This window comes from Podarcis cretensis (assembly GCF_951804945.1).
Source record: "Podarcis cretensis genome assembly, chromosome: 3".
Taxonomy (NCBI): domain Eukaryota; kingdom Metazoa; phylum Chordata; class Lepidosauria; order Squamata; family Lacertidae; genus Podarcis; species Podarcis cretensis.
The window spans coordinates 5515630-5536554 of NC_137172.1; the positions used below are offsets into that span (position 1 = coordinate 5515630).

At 47.6% G+C, this 20925-nt stretch overlaps 1 protein-coding gene and 1 long non-coding RNA gene across 2 annotated transcripts in view; one reads left to right on the forward strand and one right to left on the reverse strand.

Annotated features, from left to right (window-relative positions):
* Positions 1-2346: 2346 nt before the first annotated feature.
* On the reverse strand, positions 2347-10557 carry SOX7 (SRY-box transcription factor 7). The gene is made up of 2 exons (XM_079968939.1): positions 10201-10557; positions 2347-3766 (listed from the first exon to the last, which is right to left on the reverse strand). Exons 1-2 carry the CDS (start codon positions 10439-10441, stop codon positions 2886-2888), a joined length of 1122 nt encoding a protein of 373 aa, XP_079825065.1. The 5' UTR covers positions 10442-10557; the 3' UTR covers positions 2347-2885.
* Positions 10558-17621: 7064 nt separating this feature from the next.
* The window catches only part of LOC307212053, a 326205-nt gene continuing 322901 nt past the window's right edge, over positions 17622-20925 (forward strand). Inside the window, exons 1-2 of the long non-coding RNA XR_013836775.1 lie at positions 17622-17765; positions 18010-18946. This is a non-coding gene — a long non-coding RNA (uncharacterized lncRNA). The remainder of the gene's footprint in view (positions 17766-18009; positions 18947-20925) is intronic.

Below are 20925 nucleotides of genomic sequence, written 5' to 3' on the forward strand. Positions count from 1 at the left end.
CCTGATGTTGGGAAAGATGGAGGGCACACGGAGAAGGGGACGACAGAGGATGAGATGGTTGGACAGTGTTCTCGAAGCTACCAGCATGACCAAACTGCGGGAGGCAGTGGAAGACAGGAGTGCCTGGCATGCCCTGGTCCATGGGGTCAAAAAGAGTCGGACACGACTAAACAATTAAACAATAACAACTAGGTGAGGAGCTTAATATCTGCTTGTAGGTTTCATGTTGTCTACTGTTGGAACAGGATGCTGACCCAAATGGGCTGGATCAGCAGCTCTCTCTCTCTCTCTCTCTGCTTTTTCATTATGGAGGAGAACCAAGTGGGTCCCTTTCGCCAGGGAAGGATCCTGCGCCAAGCGTCAGAAGTGAAATTCTCCCTGTGCAGCTTAGTCATTCTGCAGATGCGTGCATAAAAGACTGACATCCCTGGAAGTTGACCAACTTCACCCTTGCTCTGGGGAAAAAAAACACCCATGATGCAAAGGTTGCCTTTCACAAGGCGCACTTAAGGGATTTTTGTGTTTCCCAAGATGCAGGGCGCATGTTGAGACTTGGTGGCATTACTTCATTTCATTTTTTATTTCCAGAAATGCTGCACCCATCATTGAGGAGTCCTGTAGTATCCCTTCTCTTCCTGCTGCTGTGATTGCTCTGGGGTTCAGCAATCCTGATGACCTATCACTCAAGCATGCACTTTCTCCCAGGGGTGAAGTAAGCTACATTTTCAGGGATCTTGCCCTACCTAAAAACAAACAAACCAACCCCTCACTGCTTTCTACATGAACTACGCTCCCCAGTTTGAAAATACAGGTGCTAAATCAGCCTTTCAAATAAGTCCATATCTACAAAGGAATTATTGCAAGGCTGATGGTCAGATTTTATGGAGGGAGGAGAGAGGTATCGGCTCCAAAGTATGAATATTCGTCCTACTAACATCATTTTTAAAAAGAGGTTTTGTAGTTGGTGGCAGGTACCGTTCTGACGGGCTATTTCTGGCTTCAACCTGAGAAACTATCCCACGCTAGCCCCACACAAAGGAATGAAAGGACAGAAATCTGAGTATAGACCCAGTGGCGTAGCGTGGGGGGTGCAGGGGGGGGCCGGCCGCACTGGGCGCAACATCTGGGGGTTAGGGTTGGGGGCGCAAATCCACGGGTTAGGGGGCGCAAATCCACGGGTTAGGGGGCGCAAATCCATGGGTTAGGGGGCGCAAATTACTTGCCTTGCCCCGGGTGCTGACAACCCACGCTGCGCCACTGCATAGACCTCCTGCATTACTCTGTTACGAAGACCTGGAGCGGATCTACACTCATGGTTTTTAACGCCAAGGGATCGTTAAGGAATGGTTTCAATGACTCAGAGGGACACATGACGTTCTACGTTCATAACACATCATTGCCTTGTCTTTCTTATCACTTAATTTTTAAATGTTTTTTACTGCTCTATCGGTGAAACACTGTTCCCATGTCCCTATGTAGTGTTTTACTTATTATTTTTTTACTCCATTTAAACTCCAACAGACAACCCCACCCCGTTCCAATGGTATTCGAGGGGCGGTGTTCAGTTTCCCCTGAACTGAAGGAGAGAGAGAGGAAGGAAGAATTAAAATGCGAAACTGGAGCTGAGGAGTGTAGTAACCGGTAACCAGTCGGGGATTACTTACATTTGACCGGGGGGACTGGGACCGAGGTGAAAAACATTTTAATTGACAAGTATGCCCTGTGTCGTTTTAGAATGACATATCTAAGATTGTTCCAGTAGGGGGAAATGACATTTAACATGTAGGTGTAGATCAGAGGTCAGCAACCTAAGGCCCATGGGCCAGAAGCAGCCTGTGGAGCTGCCTGCTTGTGTGTGGCACTAAATCAGCGCAACACGGCACAGGGACTCGCTTCTGCAGTGCCAAAAATTACATCTCCGCAGAGGCAGATGCCGAAAATTGCAGGCGAACACACGCCAAAAATCACAGGCGCGCGCACTCACAATCCGGCCCACGGAGGGATCTCTGTGGGACCAATCTGGCCCGGGCAAGATAAACCTTGCTGACCCCTGGTGTAGATCCAGCCTTGCCTGATGGTACCAAGGCACAAACCGCACTCCGTTTAACAGGGGCCGCCTAGGTCAGGGAGGTGAAAAGCTTTGGCCCTCCAGATGCTGCCGGAATACAATTCCCATCATCCCCGATCACCAGCCATGCTGATGGGGATAAAGGTGCTTGTGTCCAGCAACAGCTGGAGGGACACCCCACCGTTGGCCTGGGAGTTAGTTCCAAGGCGTTACACCCAAGAACATCTTTGGTTATGGCGATTGCCGTCTTAGAGAAGCAAGAGGAGCAGCCAAGCAGATTCACTTTCCAGATTTATTTTTGTTCCCCTGCTGCCTGGGCAAGAGTTAAAGGGTGGGAAGGAAACTGCTCAGATCAACATAGAGGCCAATTTTGAGTTCTCCATCTTCGACTCCAGTTTGCAAATCCAACGTGGGCACCCCCAAGCATTTCAGGCCCCTATTGTGGCAAGAGTTCCCATGGTTCCCCTGCCCCTCCAATCACCCTAAAAATCAGAGCAGACCCTTCGATCCAATGGGAGGGACAAGAATGCTTCTCGATTAAGACACTCTGGCCGTCAATCAAAAGGTTCCCACGGCTCTTTGAAGTGGAACCGAAAAGGCCTTTCAAACTAAAACTTTCAAAAGGCCTTTCTGAAGTTAAGATGTTAGGAGTCCTTAAGCCTAGCAGGCAACGTCCAATGCGATTTCAGATCAGACGGGGGAGAGACACCCTGAGGAGAAAGGGTAGAGAGAGGCCAAAGGCAGGTTTTTATCGTCCGGCAAAACACCCCAAAGCCTGTCCTCAGTCAGCCTGCGGTGCCGATTTCGTCCCATGGGCCTAAGAAACACTGTAGCTGTTGTAGTAAGTGGCCGTCGCGTCGGCAAGGACGGAAATGAGGCTGGTCTCGGAGGAATGGGAGCCGCCCGGCACCTGAGACACCTGGACATGCCCATTGACCACCAACCCGCCAGGCTCCGGGTGTCCGGGGGCATTCAGGTACTGGTCAAACTCATCGCGGTCCATCTCTTCCAACAGCTCCGCTTGGCTCAGTTGTTCCAGGCTGTCGAAGTTCTGGTGGTGTTCGGGAGGCGGCGACAGCTGGCCCAGGTGAGGGTGGAGGCCGTGGGGCTGCATGGCCGGGTGGAAAGATGGAGGGGGGTAGTAGTTGCAGGAGGGGGGAGCCGAGCAAGGGGAAGAAGCAGGGTGGGCGGTTTGAGAGATGGGCAGGTGGCCCAGAGGGCGGCCGCACTGCAAGGAGCCGCCGGCGTACTCCAGAGAGTAGGGCCCCCCGGGCAGGTTGGAGCGGCAAGGGTCTTCGGCGCAGGCAGAGGAGAAGAAGCTCTGCTCAGGGTCTATCGCATCCAAGGGAGACATTTCTGGGGGGGTGGGCAGGCCGTAGGGGTAGGTGTCCATGGGGGTACCGGCACCGCTGCTCTGAACCTCCCGGTATCTCCCGAGGCTGGGCAGTACCGGACCGGGAGAGTAGTCAGCCTGCCCATCTTTCTCCCTGCGTTTCTCCGGCGCGGAGTCCTGGTCCCTGGAGAGGTGGCCCAGCAGGAAACCCGGATCCACTCGCTTGCAGATCCGCTTGATCTGCTTCTTCCTCCGCGGCCGGTACTTGTAGTTGGGGTAGTCTTGCATGTGCTGCACCCGCAACCTCTCGGCCTCTTCCACGTACGGCCGCTTCTGGGACAGGGTTAAAGCCTTCCAGGATTTGCCTGTGGGGAGAGCAAGGAGGAGGAGGAGGAAAACGCCTTTAAGGATGGCACACACAGAGGAAATTCAGCAAAGCATGCGGCAGTGAGCTGGACTCGGCACACTGGCTCACAGTCACCCCCTGTTAATGTCGGCTCCCTTTCCAGTCCTCTTCTCTATGTGCCTGTTATAGTCAGACTGTTGGCGACGAGATTGTAAGCTGCTTGGGGCAGCGGACTGCGATCATTTTAAAGTTTCAGCTTATGTTCTCCCCTGGTGTCCTCGCTGGCCCAAATAGGACTAATTTAGCCAGCTAGCCCTGGTGATCATCTAATGTTTGTTGGAGGGATTTCCACCCTAAATTGATTTTTTGAATTCTGAATGTATTGTTACTCACATTTTATACTGTAGTTTATGCTGTTTTTTTGTTGCATCAATTAAGTGTTTTAAATTTGTCGTTAGCTGCCCTGAGCCCGGTTTTCTGAACCGGGAAGGGTGGGGTATAAATAATTTTTTTTAAATATGTTACACCGCCAATGCTACGCATTTAACATTGTCTGTTCTGTGCAAATTAATTAATAACGATTCAGCTCGTTTGGTGCAACCTATTCATTTATTTCATACATTTTATACACCGCCTGATTGTTTTTTTTTAAAAAAACCTCAAAGCGGTTTACGAAAAGATGAAATAATAAAACCGAGAAAAATTCACAGCCAAACTTAAAAACATACAAAAATCAAAACATCTGGAAATCACCTCAACTGTCTTAAGCATCCGGACAGGCTTGTCTAAAGAAGAATGATTTTTGGCAGGTGCCGAAAAGAGAAAAGCAAAGGTACCCGATTGATTTCAAGTGGCAGGGAGTTCCAAAGTACAGGTGCTGCCACACTAAAAAATCAAGTTCTTATAAATGTGGAAGGGTTATTGTGTGGCACATGAAGAAGGCCCACAGAAGCTGATCACAAGGTTTGGGTCAGTTCATATGGGGAGAGGCGATTCTTTGCACACCCCTGGAAAACTGGGAAATGCAACTTTGAGGCTTTACAGGGGGGGGTGTCCAGCGATAGCTGTACTCAGAGTAGACCTATTGAACTCAATGGACTTTGCCAAGCATGCTCCACTTCCACGGTTGCCAAGTGTGCCGGCAGCCTCAGAGCAAACCGACGACACCCCCCCCGAAAACCCGCTTCACATCTAAATGTTCCTAAGTGTGCACACTTTTGCCGTTGCCCAACACTTCATTCTCGGCACCCAAGTATACCCTGAATTTCAGAAGGGAGCAAAATCGATGAAGGTCGAGAGATAAATCTGAAATAATTCGGCAATAGACGAATTTGTTGTTTATAGCCAGATCAGGGCTAATTTAATTAGTGAGTGCAAATGTAATCAACAGGTTTGTGGGTTGAGAGCACTTTTGTTCCTGGAGTGTTGCTGCGTCAAGGAAGGAAAAAGGAAATGTCAAGAGGCAGCGTCTCCTCCTCGCAAGGAGCAAAAGCTTTCGTGGGCAAACTTACGCACCTTTGGCCACTCTAATCTGCAGCATCGCAGAAAGAGCAAAGGGGGAATTTAGATGCAGCTGAGTGGCTGTTCACTCCCCAGTATGTATGTTCAGGTAAGGCTGGGAGAGACCCTGGAGAGCTGTTGCCAGTCAGTGTCAACAATATTGAGTTAGATGGACCCAGTGGCCTGACTCTGCATAAAACAGCTGCCTGTGTTTCTACTATGCACACCAACTTGGTTAAGGACAGGCAATCAACCCACATCCACCAATCCGAATCTGAGCCTGATGTTTTAAATGCTGAGCGATGCTCCCGGGGCAGGAAGGAGGGAGGAATATCAAATTTTGCTTAGGATCATAGAATTGTAGAGTTGGAAGGGACTCCAAGGATCATCTAGTCTGACACCCTGAAAGTGCAGAAAGTCCCATACGGGGATCGAACCTACGACCTCGGCATTATCAGCACCACACTTAGTTTTAAAGTAAGAATGTTTACCATGAGCTTGGCAAATCTGTGCCGTTTCTATCCTGCCTTGACTTCCGCCCAGATCCTTCTTCTCTCCCAAACATAGCTGTCAATTTCCCCCTTTTCTTGCGAGTAGTCCTATTCGGAATAATGGAATTTCCCTTTTAAAAAGGGAAACCTTGACACCTATGCTACCAGACTCTGGACTGTAACACCGGATCACAGCAGAGCAAGCTGCTGTCCAATGCAAATCATGGCAACCTCAGCTCCCTTTATTTCAATGGGTCTACTCAGAGCAGGACTAATGGTAGGCACAACCCAGAGTCTGTGAGCAGCTTTTATCATTTCTTTCCACCCCCCTTCTCCACCCTGTGACATCTTTTTATTTTCCCTTTCCTGCTGTTAGGTGCAGTTTCGCAGGCAGAATTTCAAGAGGTGCAGTTTTATTATCAATATAACGACTTTGCATTGTCATGTGGTTTTAATTTTTTTCTTTTCCATTAGCATTGTGTGCCCCTGATGCGTCTGTTGTACGACGGCATCAATAAATAGTTCTATTAATGATAAACAAGCTAAGAATTTGCTGGGCTCAGAGAAGCAGGGAGAGAGGTGCACCTGTTGAACGTTTGCCTGCTCTGCATCAAGTTAAAAGGGAGAGAGAGAAAACAAAAAATAGAGTCCTATTCCTCACACCCCGCACCAGTTTCTGCCATTCTGTCGCCCGCCACAGTTCCCCCACCAGGTCAAGAAACATGTTCCAAAAGTCCCAACCCTCCACTCATCTTTGAAGGTTTCTGCATGGCAATAAATGAGGGTAGTGGTTGCAAGGAACGGATAAGGAGTGAGGTTGAGAAGTCATGTGAATACTGCGTGTTACGTTGTTTGAAATTTTGCATTACGCTGCCTTGTAAGGCTCTCTGTTTTTTGTATTGATTTTGTGTTGGTATTAATTTTGTGTTTCTGTGCAAGGGTATTGTTTATATATTTTGTCTGGCAGATCATTTGATTTACTTAATAATAATAATATGGATTTTATGGCACTTACTGTGTTTGTACTTATTTAACTATGGCAAACTACTCTTTGAGATCTCAGATAGCAAGCTGTCTACCAATGGAAATGATAAGTGATACAGAAATGAAAACCTTGTTAACTCCTCAGCCCTTTTCGCTCCTGCGCAGCTATTCTTCTAGAACCTGCAAATTAATTAATGCACAATGCAGATGAAGTCCAGTTTGCATCATTTATCACCAGCATAAGAGTGCCTGGTCATAGACTCCGGGGGGATCTTGTTAAAAAAACCCAAAATACTGTAGAATTCCCAGTGTTCCAAGGTTTTCTTATTGATGGAATTTCCTTCGGATGCAGAGATTGTTACTGGGGCTTGATCCTCCGTAACACAGCGTGATGGAGTGCAGAATGAGGAGTCGAACGGTGTGGGAATTAGGTCTGCAGACAACACTAAGTGACCCAGGAGTGCAAAACCCCAAACAGACCACAAAGAGCCCTGAAAAGATGTCTCCAAATTGGGGAAACAGGCAGCAAAATGGGACTTCAGGAGATTCAGCACCCTGAGCTGTAAAGTGGTCCACAGTGGAGGAAAATAAAACCAAACCCTAAATGAAAACAATACACTGAACTGGCAGCGGTTACGCAGGAAAGAGATCTTGGGGTCATGACGCCCGAGCTTGAGGGAAACGTCAAGGCGGTGCGTGGCAGCTGTGATAAAGGAAAACCCAGGGCAGGAATTTTTGGGAAAGGGGTTCAACGTGGAACCTCTGATATGGCCAAACCTTATATAAATCTCTGCTGTAATCAGGCTTGGGAAAGTGGGTTGTATTGAAGTACGTTTTAGTTGAAGAAGTCCCACTGAGATTCATGGACCTTTAAGTAAGCCGCGTCTGCTAATTTCGATGCATCGCCTCTTAAATGAAGCTAACACAGCATTGCAACCCAATGGGTAATGTGAGCATAGCATCTTTCAAGAGGGTGCTGAAAATCTGGGGACAGGTGGGGAGAAAGGGGTGGCAGCCTAATTTACAGGTAAAGGTTCTTTAGTTGTGGGACAGAGGTTTGTATAGTTACGAAGATCGCCAAGAAAATGTGCCTCTTCTGAATTTCCAGCATTTGAGAAATCAAATGAAAAACATCACGGGCAGAAAAATGTTTTCAAGGACAGATATTCCCTCTGCACAACCCCGTAGCAAGTCATGGCTGTAACCTTACATATGCTTACTTGGAAGTAAATGCAATTAAAATCAGAGGCATTTATTTCTAAGTCAGCCTGGTCAGGGTGAGGCAGCGCAAACCTGAAATACTGATGCAAATATTTAGAAGTTCCTTGTGCACTATTTAAAACTGGTTCCGACTGAACGTTCAATGCACCTTTCAGTGGAATTTGCTTCCAACGGACACATAAATGTAGGATAAGTGGCTTAAATGGTTACATCTAGAGGTGCAGAAAAGTATTCAGTGCTGGGAACTGCGAGCTAGCTACTCATTACCACTTTCCCACATGTGATTTTAAATTGATCCCAAATTCTATTGTAAATAAAATTATTGTTTTGAAAGGGAAAGTGTCTCTCTGCGCCTCCCCAGAAAAAGAACGAATTCAGATCAAGCAGTTGTGGGTGTAACAAACCTTTGGTATTTGTGCTTGATACGGGATGTGCTGAATTGCTTTAAGTGTTGAATATGTTTGATATTTTGATTTTATAAGTGTTTTTTGTCCTTATTGCTGTTGAACTTTTATTTTTTTTAAAAAAAAATGTTTTAGCACAGTGTATTGCTTTAGGCACTTTTTATGTAGAACATGGCTAGGAAGATGATAAATAAATATTTATTAACATGTAGTGTTCATATAAAAAAATAATAATAATACCTGGAGATGCTATCTTTTCTCCTTAGACTTTTGATTGACTGTTTGCTGTTCCTTGTTCTTAATGTGTGTTTTTTTGGTTGTTCTTGCTGCTGTCATTGGGGGTTGTTTTGTGTATTTTTTAAAACTATCATTGCATCTGTTTCTGTGTAAATGTGTCTATACAGTAGTATAATATTTACTCTTTATGTTTTTAAATATGTTGCCAGGGGCTTGGAGACCTTTTTGCTTAACTGAGGGACTTATGAGTTTAATAAACAACGACTATACAGATATGAATAAGTACATCACAACTGTTGTGTTGTTTTTGATTTAATTATACATGATTTAAATATCCTTCATTCCTTAAAAAATATATATCCAGCAGTATTCTTCTTGATGTGCCGTATCCAATATTAAAAACGAATTTAAATGCCCTATTCATTTATTTAAAAATAAATAAAGCTGTAATTTAATTTCCTAGATAAAAATAAAAGTAGTGTTATATATGGCTATTCCTCCCTCCTGCCCTTTAATACTACTTCGGGAAGAAAACAGGAAGAACGTCTATCACTGAGCTTTCAAAGTTTTCCAAGAACCTCCCTTAGAATATGTACGATATTGTTTATACAGTGTTAGGTCGTTGACACTTTTCAGAGCAATACACACAGAACATAGCTAAAAAAAACCATTTACCCCCGGATTTATTGTGTGCATTTGCGACACGTGAAGTTTGCAATAAACTTTAGGCCATTCCCCCCTCACCTTTATTCCGGGAAAACTGATCTCATTCTGCCCAACGGGTTATTTGCAAAGGTGAGCTCTTAATCATAAAAAGGCACGGTCATTTATTTATTTATTTAGCTTTAATTTTATTTTGGCGGGGGTGAGGGTGGGGGATTAGGGAGGCATCTTTTGAACTTTCGCACGGTTTTAAAGTAGTTTTAAGCAAAATAAAAAATAGGGAGACGCGTGCAAAAAAAAAAGCCCACTTTTTATAAAAAAAAAGATTACGAAATCTGCTAACTTTGTGAAAAAGAAAGTGACTCTGTTCCTTTTCACCGGCTTTTCCCGATTCTGAGATACTGAGGGCCCCGATCCGATAGGTTGAGCAAACCGCAGCTGACGGGAAACCCAGATGGATTTTCCCCACTTAAGAACTTCCACTGGAAAGGGACTCGCTTCGGAGCGACTCCTGAGCGCGCCGACCAAACCCCATCACTCCAAAGTCCCCATTGACTCCAAAGATACAGCCAAACCGGGGGCTCTTTTATCGGCTTTTCTGATGGGAACTCGGGAACGGACCACCAAGTAAACCTCAACGGGCTTAGAGGTTGCTGAACTGCGGCCGGATCAGGCCTTTCCTCCTTGTTAAACGCCGCGATCTCAATGCATTTGGACAGTCACCCCGCGCCCTGAACCGATTTTTACGCGCAGAAAGGATTTTTACGCACAGAGCGCCGGCTAAATCAGACGGCCTGCATAGCAAACTGAGAGATCTATAAACACAGAACCGAATGTTAAAACTTTTAAAAAGTAATCAAACCTAAAAACTTTTTGAAAAACAAAACTCGAATAGCGAGATGCGCTCTTTCCCGCACTCCTTGCGCGCGCGCTCATTCCCGCGTCCACCTTACCCAACATCTTGCTCAGCTCGGCGTTGTGCAGATCCGGGTTCTGGACAGCCAAACGCTTCCTCTCGTCTTTGGCCCATACCATAAAGGCGTTCATGGGGCGTCGGATACGGCTTTCGGGGGACCCCTTCTCGGGCCGGCTCCCTCCGATGGCGCCGGCGGATGCTGCGCCCCCGTCGGGCAGCTCCAGCGCGGAGCACTCCAGTCTCTCGGACCAGGCGTATGAGCCCAGCAGCGAAGCCATGCCAGGAGGGCGGCTGGCGGGTCTCGAACCGGCGAGTCCCGGGCAGGCGGGCGCGCAAGCGGGCGGCGTCCCCCTCTATCCACTGCACTACGCTCCGGCAGGCGCCCTCCTCCGCCCGGCCGCGCTCTATTTATGAGCTTCCTCCCGGGCCGCCTGGGGAGGGACCGGCTCCGCCTCGGGCGCGCCCTGCCTGCCTCGCCGGAGGAAGAGAACACGGGGAGGGGTAGGAGGGCCTGGCGCCGTCGGGAGGGAGGCGTGGGGAAGGGACGCGGGGGGCCTCCAGGCCTCGGGCAGCTTCCTTTCCAACCATTAAGTGCGTGGAGGGACGCAGGGGGACAGTGTCCCTGAGCAAGTGCAGAGCGCCCTTCTTTTCACAGCCGGGCTGGACTTTATTAGGGCAAATGTGAAGCCAGGAGGTCGCCGAAGAATGGATGCTTTTGATTTATGGTGCTGGAGGAGACTCTTGAGAGTCCCATGGACTGCAAGAAGATCAAACCTCTCCATTCTGAAGGAAATCAGCCCTGAGTGCTCACTGGAAGGACAAATCCTGAAGCTGAGGCTCCAAGACTTTGGCCACCTCATGAGAAGAGAAGACTCCCTGGAAAAGACCCTGATGCTCAGTCACAATTTCCTTTCTTGCAACTTGAAGCCAATGGTTTGGAGCAGGAGAAAACAAGCATGCTCCCTCCTCCATGTGAAGCCCTTGAAGTATTTGAAAGTATTAAAAAACCTCTTAATGAGGGTGAAAGAGGAGAGCGCAAAAGATGGCCTGAAGCGCAACATCAACAAAACTAAGATCATGGCCACTGGGCCCATCACCTCCTGGCAAATGACAAACCTAGACAGCATCTTACAAAGCAGACTCCCTGGAAAAGACCCTGATGTTGGGAAAGATGGAGGGCACAAGGAGAAGGGGACAACAGAGGACGAGATGGTGGGACAGTGTTCTCGAAGCTGCCAGCATGAGTTTGACCAAACTGCGGGAGGCAGTGGAAGACAGGAGTGCCTGGCGTGCTCTGGTCCATGGGGTCACGAAGAGGCGGACATGACTAAACAACAACAGCAAAAGCCAGGAGGACAGTACCCCTGAGCAAGTGCAGAGCGCCCCTCTTTTCACAGCTGGGCTGGACTTTATTAGGGCAAATGTGAAGCCAGGAGGACAGTACCCCTGAGCAAGTGCAGAGCGCCCCTCTTTTCACAGCTGGGCTGGACTTTATTAGGGCAAATGTGAAGCCAGGAGGACAGTACCCCTGAGCAAGTGCAGAGTACCCTTGAGAAAGGTGCAGAGTGCCCCTGTTTTTACCAACTGGGTTCAACTCTGGAACACATCCAGTTGTGAGGACAGGAGGACAGTGCCCCTGAGCAGGTGCAGAATCCCTTTCCACCACCTCTGAACAGCCCCAGAGAATCCTCACACCTCTGGGGCCACCGGATGGGCCTTCACATAAGAGGGTGGCAATTCAAATCAAACTCTCCCCACCCCTATTCCAGTGCCCATTGGAAACCAACATACAAAAGTAAAGGCAACCCATCTCAATTTCCGACTCCACCTCCAAGATTTATGGGAGGGTGGGGAGAAACCCGTTTCGGAGATTCTGGATCCTTCGAAATGGAGGAACCACCTTGCGGAAGGATTCCTCCAAGAAGAGTTTGGCAAGGGATGCTCTGCAAAATGCTAATCTCTTCCTCCTCCTCCATCTCCAGAGGCTTAGTATGAGCCAGAGGTCACCGGATCCTTCAGCCCCAGAATGACTTTGGGCATGTACAGAGTGCTGTGTACCCGTCTATTGAATGAAAATTACCAAAGTCCAGAGAGACAAAAAGACAGGTAACCCTCTCTGTCCTAAGAAGCAGAACTGTGCAAGATTTTGAATTACACTGTGCTGGTGTAGATTCAGAACATGAAAGAAGGGTCTCTTCCTTGGTCCTGTATACCTGAGGGAGAGCCTCCATCCCCATCGTTCAGCCCGGACACTGAGATCCAGCTCCAAGGGCCTTCTGGTGGTTCCCTCACTGCGAGAAGCCAAGTTACAGGGAACAAGGCAGAGGGCCTTCTTGGTAGTGGCACCCGCCCTGTGGAACGCCCTCCCATCAGATGTCAAGGAAATAAACAGCTACCTTATCTATAAAAGAGATCTGAAGGCAGCCCTGTTTAGGGAAGTTTTTAATATTTAATGCTGTATTGTTTTTAACACTTGATTGGGAGCTGCCCTGAGTGGCTGGGGAAACTCAACCAGATGGGCAGGGTATAAATAAATTATTATTATCATTGTTGTTGTTGTTGTTGTTGTTGTTGTTGTTGTTGTTGTTGTTATTCCCACCCACCCCCATGGAGCAAAATGGGATAGTTAGAGCTGGAAACCTTTTCAAACCATTTTGACCCTCTTCTTACAACATGCATAGGTAAAGGTAAAGGGACCCCTGACCATTAGTTCCAGTCGTGGCCAACTGGGTTTGCGGCGCTCATCTCGCTTTATTGGCCGAGGGAGCCGGCATCCAGCTTCCGGGTCACGTGGCTAGCATGACTAAGCTGCTTCTGGCGAAGCAGAGCAGCGCACGGAAACACTGTTTACCTTCCCGCCGGAGTGGTACCTATTTATCTACTTGCACTTTGACATGCTTTCGAATTGCTAGGTTGGCAGGAGCAGGGACTGAGCAACGGGAGCTCACCCTGTGGCGGGGATTTGAACCGCCAACCTTCTGATTGGCAAGCCCTAGGCTCTGTGGTTTAACCCACAGCACCACCTGTGTCCCTACAACATGCATAGAATCATAGAATTACAGAGTTGGCCAAGGGGCACGTGGTCTAACCCCGTTCAATGCAGGAATCCCAAGACAGAGACAGAGCAATCTCTAGGTGCTTGGCCTTCAGTTTGGGACATGGTCTTCAACTGGAAACTGGTCTCGGGTTCAGTCTCCATCACCTCCAGGAAGGGCCTGGTGAGAAATCTCGCCTGAAATACTGGAAAACATGTTAGAGTGCACCCGCCCACACAACAGGTAAGGAAGAAATAGAACTTTTAAAAAAGTTAAGACGTAATTGCAGAATGAAATAAAAACAGTAAGTTGTTATACGAAATAACAAAATCACAAGCATACTCTGCCAAATATCAAAGGAATTTAAATACCCCACTACCCATAATGAAGAATCAGAACTTTCTGACAGCAAGAGCTGTTCGACAAGGGAACAGTCTCCCTTGGTAGGTGGTGGTCTCTCCTGCCTTGGAGGTTTTTAAGCAGAGATTGAATGGCCATCTGTCATGAATGCTTTAGCTGAGATTCCTGCATTGCAAGACATTGGATACATAGATAGATAGATAGATAGATAGATAGATAGATAGATGATAGATAGATAGATAGATAGATGATAGATAGATAGATAGATATAGAACTTTATTCGCATTAGCCAATGGCCATAGCAACAATAAAACATTACAGTCATACCTCGGGTTAAATATGCTTCAGGTTGAGCATTTTCAGGTAACGTTCCACAGTGACCTGGAAGTAATGGAACGTGTTACTTCCAGGTTTCACTGCTCACGCATACGCAGACGCTCAAAATGACATCACGCGCATGCACAGAAACAGCAAATCGCGACCCGCACACGCACAGACGCAGGTTGCGTTAGCTTCAGGATGCAAACGGGGCTCTGGAACGGATCCCGTTCGCATCCAGAGGTACCACTGTACAGTATACGCAGAAAGGGAAATTTGATATCAGAGCACAATTTAAAGTCCTGAATCAGCCGTCAGTTAGTGGCCCTTATTCTGCTGCTATGAACCTAGCTGCTATGAACCCCTGCTATGAACCTAGCCACCTTTGCCGTCATCTGCTCATTTTGATCTGATAGAAGAAAGGACATTGTGGCAGAGGTTGAGCACCCTGGGATGGTTAGTATGAGTGGGGTGATGATCTCGTTCCTCAGGTCTTTGTAGAGAGCGCAAGACAGGAGGACGTGTGCCGCTGTTTTGGTGCTACCATCTCCACAGGGGCAAAGACGTTTCTCAGGTGGAATCTTTTGGAATCAACCCTCAAGTTCTGCAGATGGCAAAACATCCAGTCTTGCAAGTGTAAAAGCATGTCTGTATTTTGGGATAAGAAGTTTGTGCAGATATGGGGCCAGAGAATCAAAATGGAGAGGTGGAAAATGAACATACCAAGGGCAGAATTTCCTTATAGTGGCCAGGTTGTTCTGATGCTCGATATCTTTTAGATATTGAGATGGGGCCCATAGTGAGTAGGTGTTGTGGGGATAGGCCACAAGAGTGAAGTTTTTGATAGACGGTTTTAAGCCAGACACTTTTATGGGAGTCTTGAAGTACTAGGGATAGTAAACCAGGGGGATTTGAGTTTAGGCGGAGCCAGAAGTTAAGAGTTCTTTGCCAAGTCCATACTTCTACTGAAGGGAGACTTGCCTCCAGTCGCAATGATGCGTTTGGGATGCATGGCGGTGCAGAAAAAAATCTGCCTTAGAAACTTTGATTGAACAGCTTCCAAAGTACTAAGGTGGTTACCAGTCCAAATCTGAGCCCCGTATAGTAGCTGTGCTAGGAGTTTAGCTTGGAAGACTACTAGGGCTTGGACATTGGACTTGGCATCCCTTGGGGTTCCTTCTATGATTCTATAGGCTCAATTCTATAGGATTCACACACACACACCGAGCTATCATTAGCCACATCTGCTGTTCTGCATCAGTTGCTAGAAAATGGGCAATATTTTCTGCCAATGAAACACTCTCCTCAGGAGGCAGGCTGGTGCTGATGGGAGTTGTAGTCCAAATCAACTGGATGGTTCCATTTTAGCAAAGGTTGTGTATATATGTGTGTGGGTTTTCTGAAAGCAGGAAACAAAATGGGAGTAAGGATGCAAAAGTCCTTATGCCAAGGGCCATGGAGATTAGTAGCATCCGAAAGACTCCTGCTCCAATCTGCCTTGTATTCAAGCTAATTTACCTAAAGACTCAGTTCGGTGATTCTACGTCCTGCTTGTGGGCTTTCTAAATATAAGGTGGCAGTTGGGATTCCGGGTGTTGTACTAGACAGATCTTTGAGCATCAACCTGATCCTTTTATGTAGCTAGAACTTTGCAGAGAAACCGTAGGAAAAGAGATCTCTGCCCCATGGAGCTTACATATTTTGAGAGAGGGAAAACAACGAAAACAAATGCAAGAGGCAGAATGGGAGCAAAAGGTAACATGGGCTTCTATTTGGTTGGACCAGACAACATCCAAGGATGTCTGGCCCTTAACGTTCAGCTCTGCTCATTCCAGCTTGCCCACATGATCACCCAATCCATCTTTTCTTGATCGGTTTGATTAAACCCAAATTCAATAGGATTCACGCTCAGGTCGCCATGACATGGAGCTGTAAGCCAAGTCTTGCAGTTTGATTTCCAGACTTTGGAACCGAATGCTCTTTTTTTTGGAGGGGGCGGAGATCATGGCCACTGGGCCCATCACCTCCTGGCAAATAGAAGGGGAAGAAATGGAGGCAGTGAGAGTTTTTACTTTCTTGGGCTCCATGATCACTGCAGATGGTGAAAGCAGTCACAAAATTAAAAGATGCCTGCTTCTTGGTAGAAAAGCAATGACAAACCTAGACAGCATCTTAAAAAGCAGAGACATCACCTTGCCAACAAAGGCCTGTATGGTTAAAGCCATGGTTTTCCCAGTAGTGATGTATGGAAGTGAGAGCTGGACCATAAAGAAGACTGATCGCCGAAGAATGGATGCTTTTGAATTATGGTGCTGGAGGAGACTCTTGAGAGTCCCATGGACTGCAAGATCAAACCAATCCATTCTGAAGGAAATGAGCCCTGAGTGCTCACTGGAAGGACAGATCCTGAAGCTGAGGCTCCAAGACTTTGGCCACCTCATGAGAAGAGAAGACTCCCTGGAAAAGACCCTGATGTTGGGAAAGATGGAGGGCACAAGGAGAAGGGGACGACAGAGGCCGAGATGGTTGGACAGTGTTCTCGAAGCTACCAGCATGAGTTTGACCAAATTGCAGGAGGCAGTGGAAGACAGGAGTGCCTGGTACATGGGGTCACAAAGAGTCGGACATGACTAAACAACAACAACTCTCAGCATCCTTAGAAAACTACACTTCCCAAAATTCTTCAGGGAAAGCCAGGATGGTTTTAAGTGGTATCACAGTAGCTTAAATGCATTGTGTGAATGTGGCCAGGTCAGGCAATTGGTGCAGTCTGGCAGCAGTTTTTTGCAACTTTACCCTGGAGAGGAAATGAACCTGGGACGGTTTGTTTTTGCATGGAAAACGAGCTCTGACACGGAGTCTCCCCACATCCCCTGCCAATGCGTGTAAAACCACATTTCGCAGAGAGGTTCATAGAATCATAGAACTGTAGAGTTCGAAGGGACTCCCGAGTTTCATCTAGTCCAGGGGTCAGCAAACTTTTTCAGCAGGGGGCCGATCCACTGTCCCTCAGACCTTGTGGGGGGCCGGACTATATTTTTTGGGGGGGAATGAACGAATTCCTATGTCCCACAAATAACCCAGAGATGCATTTAAAATAAAAAGACACATTCTACTCATGTAAAAACATGCTGATTCCCGGACCGTCCATGGGCCGAATTTAGAAGGCGATTGGGCTGGATCCGGCCCCCGGGCCTTAGTTTGCCTAGCCATGATTTAGTCCGGGGGTCAGCAAACTTTTTCAGCAGGGGGCTGGTCCACTGTCCCTCAGACCTTGTGGGGGGCTGGACTATATTTTCTGGGGGGGGGGAATGAACCAATTCCTATGCCCCACAAATAACCCAGAGATGCATTTAAAATAAAAAGACACATTCTATTAATGTAAAAACACGCTGATTCCTGGACCGTCCACCGGCTGGATTTAGGTGGCGACTGGGTCGGATTCTGCCCCCGGGCCTTAGTTTGCCTATCCATGATCTAGCCCAAGCCCCTGCAATGCAGGAAACTCCGCTAAAGCATTCCTTACAGATGGCCACCCAACCTCTGCTTAAAAACCTCCAAGGAAAGGAGAGTCCACGACTTCCAGAGAATTGTCAAATAGCCCTTACTGCCAGAAAGTTCACATTCTTCATTACAGGTGGGGTATTTAAATACCGTATATTTGGTGAAGCATGATTGTAATTTTGTGTCATGGCTTACTGTTTTTATTTCATTCTACAACTCTGTCATACAGTTTTATGGAAGGGGTAAGGGATACAGGCAGATTACATAACAAGGCAGAGAAATTGGTTCACTAATTGGCCAGGCTTTGTTTGGCCACTAAGCCTATTATGTCATCAGGGGGCTCACCCTTTATTGGGGAGGCGATGGTCAGGTGCTTTCAGGTGTAGTGTAGTGGTTAAGAGCGGTAGTCTCGTAATCTGGGGAACCGGGTTTGATTCTCCACTCCTCCACGTGCAGCTACTGGGTGACCTTGGGCTAGTCACACTTCTCTGAAGTCTCTCAGCCCCACTCACCTCACAGAGTGTTTGTTGTGGGGGAGGAAGGGAAAGGAGAATGTTAGCCGCTTTGAGACTCCTTCGGGTAGTGATAAAGCGGGATATCAAATCCAAACTCTTCTTCTTTCATTTAAGGCAGCAGTTCTCAACCTGTGGGTTCCCAGATGTTGTTGGACTACAACTCCCATCATCCCTGAGCTCTGGCCTTGCTAGCTAGGGGTGATGGGAGTTGTAATTCAGCAACATCTGGGGACCCACATGTTGAGAAAGGCTGATCTAAGAGGCTCGTATTTATCAAAGCTGCAATATCTGATCCATTTACCTGGTGAATTAATCAACCAGAAAACTTCTGTTGATTGAATGATGATTTTAACCACAAAGCTGAAAGCTTTGATTCCAGTGTGTCTGAAGCACTGCGGAATGAAGGCGACACTTTCCTTCTGAAATTCAGGGGTGAATCTGAACATGGCTTCACCTTCTCTCCCATTTCTTTGCACCATTGCAAAAGGCTATTTTAGCAATGACTAAATCAAATGGCTATTTCAATGTCAGTTGAAATCTGTTGACCTGCTGATGGCTCCCGTTTTGCTCTAAAGCAGGGATAGTCAAACTTTTGTCAAGTCAAGTCAAGTCACCTTTCTTGGCATCACATAGGCACATTCAGAATACATTCAGAATAAATAAGCCAGTGCGATTCTGTCGCCACCCCAACAGCACAGCCACCTGCCAAAGGAAAGAAGAAGCGAGCAATCTGTTTCATCTCTGTGGGTTTCCAGCAAGGGCAGGATCCTGTAGCGTACTTTGGTGACAAAAAATCAAATAGAGGAACTTAGCTACTGTCTTGGTGAGCTCCTGGTCTTTACCCTGTAATAAGAAGTGTATAACCTCTGTCTCTGGTTTCCATGTTGGAATACATAGATGGTCTAGAAACTAATGGTGGAGATCATCATACATTTTATATTTAAGGGCATGTGAGCTAGAGTTTCCACCAGGTGGGCAGATCCTATCTCCTTCTGCCAAACCCGCAAACCTACCCCAAAGGAGGTTAGAAGGATTAGAATTGAACCTAAAGGTAAAGGTAAAGGGACCCCTGACCATTAGGTCCAGTCGTGGCCCACTCTGGGGTTGCGGCGCTCATCTCGCTTTACTAGTCGAGGGAGCTGGCGTACAGCTTCCGGGTCATGTGGCCAGCATGACTAAGCCGCTTCTGGCAAACCAGAGCAGCGCACGGAAACGCCGTTTACCTCCCCACCGGAGCGGTACCTATTTATCTACTTGCACTTTGACGTGCTTTCGAACTGCTAGGTTGGCAGGAGCAGGGACCGAGCAACGGGAGCTCACCCCGTCGTGGGGATTCAAACTGCCAACCTTCTGATCGGCACAGCGCCACCCTCGTCCCACAGAACCTAGCCAGCGAGAAAACACACCTTTCTTGTGGGCCAAACTTTTATGGCTGGAGGGCCACAGTGCCTCATGGGGGCCACATTCTAGCGATCGATGGGGCCAGAGGCAAAAAGTAGGCAGAGAAACAGAGGCAACTCCCTTTCTCTCTTGTACTATAGGTTGCATGGAAAAATACAGGTCTAACAAACACACAGCCAACTTGCCTCTATATTTCACCCAGGCAGGCATGAGGCATTATCTCAGTTCGAGGATGGCGGCTAACAGATTGAGACAGGAGGTGGGCGGGTGTGGAGGACTCCCTGATCCTCAATGGGGTTACTGTGGCACTGGAGGACCAGGTGCGCAGCCTGGGAGTCATTTTGGACTCACAGCTGTCCATGGAGGCGCAGGTCAATTCTGTGTCCAGGGCCGCTGTTTATCAGCTCCATCTGGCTGAGACCCTACCTGCCCGCGGACTGTCTCGCCAGAGTGGTGCATGCTCTGGTTATCTCCTGCTTGGACTACTGCAATGCGCTCTACGTGGGGCTACCTTTGAAGGTGACCTGGAAACTACAACTAATCCAGAATGCGGCAGCTAGACTGGTGACTGGGAGCGGCCGCCGAAACCACATAACACCGATCTTGAAAGACCTACAGTGGCTCCCAGTATGTTTCTGAGCACAATTCAAAGTGTTGGTGCTGACCTTTAAAGCCCTAAACGGCCTCAGTCCAGTATATCTGAAGGAGCGTCTCCACCCCCTTCGTTCAGCCTGGACACTGAGATCCAGCGCCGAGGGCCTTCTGGCGGTTCCCTCATTGCGAGAAGTGAGGTTACAGGGAACCAGACAGAGGGCCTTCTCGGTAGTGGCGCCTGCCCTGTGGAACGCCCTCCCTTCAGATGTGAAGGAAATAAGCAGCTATCTTCTTTTAAAAAGACATCTGAAGGGAGCCCTGTTCAGGGAGGTTTTTAATATTTAATGCTGTATTGTTTTTAACACTTGATTGGAAGCTGCCCAGAGTGGCTGGGGAAACTCAGCCAGATGGGCAGGGTATAAATAATAAGTTGTTATTATTATTGGCTTAATGGTGAATCCTTAACCCTCGAGTACCAGAGCTTCCAACATTTATAGAGCCATCCAATGCATGCTTAAAAGCGAGTTGTGCTGCATTCAACAGGGTTTTTACGCTCAGTCATAGCTTTAAATGGACTGAGCATTAGATCAATTGACTGGAATTCACAGAATTGTAGAGTTGGACTCTAAAAGGATCAGTTAGTCCAACCAGCTGCAATGCACGAATATACAGCTTTCTCATCCGGGGATCGAACCTGCAACCTTGCCCTTATCAGCACCATAGTCTAACCAATGGAGCTATCTAGCCAATGCACCTTTCTGACGTGCTGAAAAGGTACGCAGATTAAAAACAAAACAAGATTGCTTTTGGTACAAGCTTATAGAAATCGGAGGTGGCAAGCACTGGCCTAGAAAGGGGGCAGGAGGAAGCGTGGTGGCAAAAGCTGACGGGAGTTCAAAACTTCTGGAGAGCACCAGGTTGTGGAAGCCACGGCAGGAATAATTTTGATTCCTAGGGAACCTTGGGGATCCCTGGGTATGCATGACGGGCCACAGCAAAATTGTATTTTGGCTGCTCGAGAGGGAAGCAGCAGAT